We start from the raw sequence: 2,574 nt of genomic DNA, 5'->3' as shown, positions 1-2,574 counted from the left end.
TCATTTCAAAAAAAAATTGTGACATTTGAAAATAGTATTCATTGTTTTAGGATAGCTCATCACACATGCCAAATGGTAATAAAGTTCTAACACGAAATTGTTTTTGTGCATGTTTTTTTACAAAAATGTCCAATCTGTTTTAAGAAAATGTTGACAGCTTTTTGGAAAATGTTGACCTGTAACTAAGAATGTTCAATGGTATTGGAAGAAAGTCTGCAGGTCTTTAAAAATGAATGAAAAGAAAAAAAAGGAAAAGGAATCAAAAACCCAAAAAAAAGTAAAAACTGAAAGAAAAACAGAAAATCGACAAAGGAAACACCAAGAAGAGAAAAACTTTGACGTGGAACCTTCCGCAAACTTTTTTTTTAAGTAACCTGTTATAGGTTTTATTGATCAATATTCAAAAAAACACGTTAAACGTCCTGATAATGGGGAAGACCAACCAAACATGCCTCCCCTGATCTAGTAAAAGAGCATGCCTATGTAGAGTATGCGGTTCAAAGTTTGAGCCTATTGACCCCTAAACAAAATTACTCTCTCCGTTCATTTTTGTAAGTCGTTTCAGACAACTGAAAATGGGCTGCTTTGCACGCTGTCTGAAACGTCTTCAACACCTCATAAAAGTGAACAGAGGGAGTACATGAAATGAAAGGACGTTCCAACGACTTGGAAACCGGATGAGATGGTTCCGAAAACCGTGTTAAATGGGCTGGAAACAAGGGGCTGCCGCCGGTATTGTCGGCCCACAGGAAGCGGCTATCCTCTGCGGCAACTGCAAGCAAAGCACGACAACCGAACACGAACACGAGTCAAACGTGTCGTACTGCTCCAGTACCGTGTACTCCGGCAAACATCGCTGAAGCACGACGGCAAACAACAACGGTACAGGCGCGTGAAAACGGCGGCTCTGCTCCTGCTCCTCGGGGCTCAAGCTCAACAGAGCAGCCGCCGAGTTGGTTCGCGGCGAGCGGTCGTCGAGGCTCGATCATGCCGTGTGTCGAGGCATGCACCACGAACGTGAGAGCGTGTCTTTTTATCTTACTGTGGTGGTTTGGTGGATGGATGTATTTTCTGCTCTATCTAGGAGCTACCATGACCGTGAATACGCGGATCATACGTAGTACTTCCTTCGTCTAAAAATACTTGTCTTTCGAATGAATGTATCTAGCAACCAGGTTTTTCGGACGGAGCGAGTCTTGCTCAATCGGCAACACCTCGAGGCAGAAGGAAACAACGGTCTCATTAGTGCAACATGGAGTGGATTAAACATTGTTCTATTTACATGGAGAAATCGTAAAAGTCACGTTGAGGCATGCATACCACAGTTACAAGTTGAAAAAAAATATGAATTCAACAGAACAGAAGGGAAAAATGTTGACTCTGTTTGGTGCGACTAGTACGAGCACGGTACAATCAGAGCCCCAGAGGCCCTGGGTAGTAGCTGTCCTCGAAGCTCCATAGCTCGGCCGGCGCCTCCTCGGCGGCAGGGGCGGCCGCGGCCCCGCCCTCCATGTAGGGGACCCCGAGGAAGCTCATGTAGCTCTCGTACGCCATCAGCTCCTCGGAGAGCGCCTTCACCTCCTCGCAGGAGCACGCCGCGGGCTCCTCCTCTTTCTTGGGGGAAGGGAGCACGGCCGCCATCGTGCACGGGGCCTCGTGCGCGGGCGCGCCGACGAGGATCTCGTTGGGGAAGTTGACCTTGGCCTTGGCGCCCCTGATGCGGCGCGCGGCGCGGTCGTAGGCGCGCGCGGCGGCCTCGGCGGTGGGGTAGGTGCCGAGCCAGACGCGGACGCCCTTGACGGGGTCGCGGATCTCCGCCGCCCACTTCCCCCACGGCCGCTGCCGGATGCCGCGGTACTGGTTCGTCCGCCCCCGCTTCGCGCGCGGCGCTGCAACCAGAACAACGAGTTTTACTTCCTGCACACGGACGTCTGCTGCCAAAGGGAACATTGTGAGGTGAGGGTGCACGTAGTTTACCTTTGTCGGGGGCGGTGCTGTGGGCGTCGGAGTGGTCGTTGGCGTCGGGCCAGAAGTCGGCGGTGGACACCCGGCGGCGGTGCGCCGGGATGTAGTCGTAGATGATGGCGCCGCCGCACATGGATGGACGGCGACCTCGGGTGCTTTTTTAGGTGGCGGGAAAGGCTAACTGGAGAAGGCTCGCTCGCTCGATCGGTGGATCCAAAGGGTAGTTGAAACAAGGGGAGCAAGGCTGCTGCTGGGAGTCGGAGGGGAGGTGTTTTCAGCGGCGGACGGACGGACGTTGGATTGGGTTGGGTTGGACTTGGACGGTATGAAGCCAACACCGCTGTGTTTATATACACGTCGGAATTGTGGGGGCCAGCCACCAGGGAATGGGTCGAGGAACGAATACTAGTCGTACACCGGACGGAGGCGGCACATCGTTTTCTCTTCTTTGAACCGAGGCCGCACGTCGTTTCCTGCCGCTGTTTAGTCCAAACCTGACGCGGCTCCTTTTTCTAATTCTTGGAGCACACGAAAATGGATACCGCTGCACGCCGCAATGACTGATGGACGCAAATAACGGCGTACTACTGGTAGTCCCTCCGTTCCATA

General features: G+C 52.3%; 1 protein-coding gene across 1 annotated transcript; it reads right to left on the bottom strand.

Moving 5' to 3' along the window:
• Positions 1 to 1,223: 1,223 nt before the first annotated feature.
• On the bottom strand, positions 1,224 to 2,298 carry LOC109748721 (ethylene-responsive transcription factor ERF071). Its single transcript, XM_020307744.3, has 2 exons — positions 1,978 to 2,298; positions 1,224 to 1,889 (listed from the first exon to the last, which is right to left on the bottom strand). Exons 1-2 carry the CDS (start codon positions 2,096 to 2,098, stop codon positions 1,414 to 1,416), a joined length of 597 nt encoding a protein of 198 aa, XP_020163333.1. The 5' UTR covers positions 2,099 to 2,298; the 3' UTR covers positions 1,224 to 1,413.
• Between the last annotated feature and the right edge of the window lie 276 nt (positions 2,299 to 2,574).

The sequence above is a fragment of the Aegilops tauschii genome, chromosome 5 (assembly GCF_002575655.3).
Source record: "Aegilops tauschii subsp. strangulata cultivar AL8/78 chromosome 5, Aet v6.0, whole genome shotgun sequence".
Classification (NCBI taxonomy): domain Eukaryota; kingdom Viridiplantae; phylum Streptophyta; class Magnoliopsida; order Poales; family Poaceae; genus Aegilops; species Aegilops tauschii.
The sequence above is the reverse complement of the archived record's forward strand: the minus strand, read 5'-3'. Positions and strand labels throughout refer to the sequence as shown.

What these genes read in the sequence shown, in the direction of transcription:
- LOC109748721 (XM_020307744.3), bottom strand. Translation starts at nt 2,098, where the DNA reads ATGTGCGGCGGCGCCATCATCTACGACTACATCCCGGCGCACCGCCGC. An exon ending in CAGCACCGCCCCCGACAAAG is followed by an intron (nt 1,890 to 1,977) that starts GTAAACTACGTG and finishes TTCTGGTTGCAG; the next exon opens with CGCCGCGCGCGAAGCGGGGG.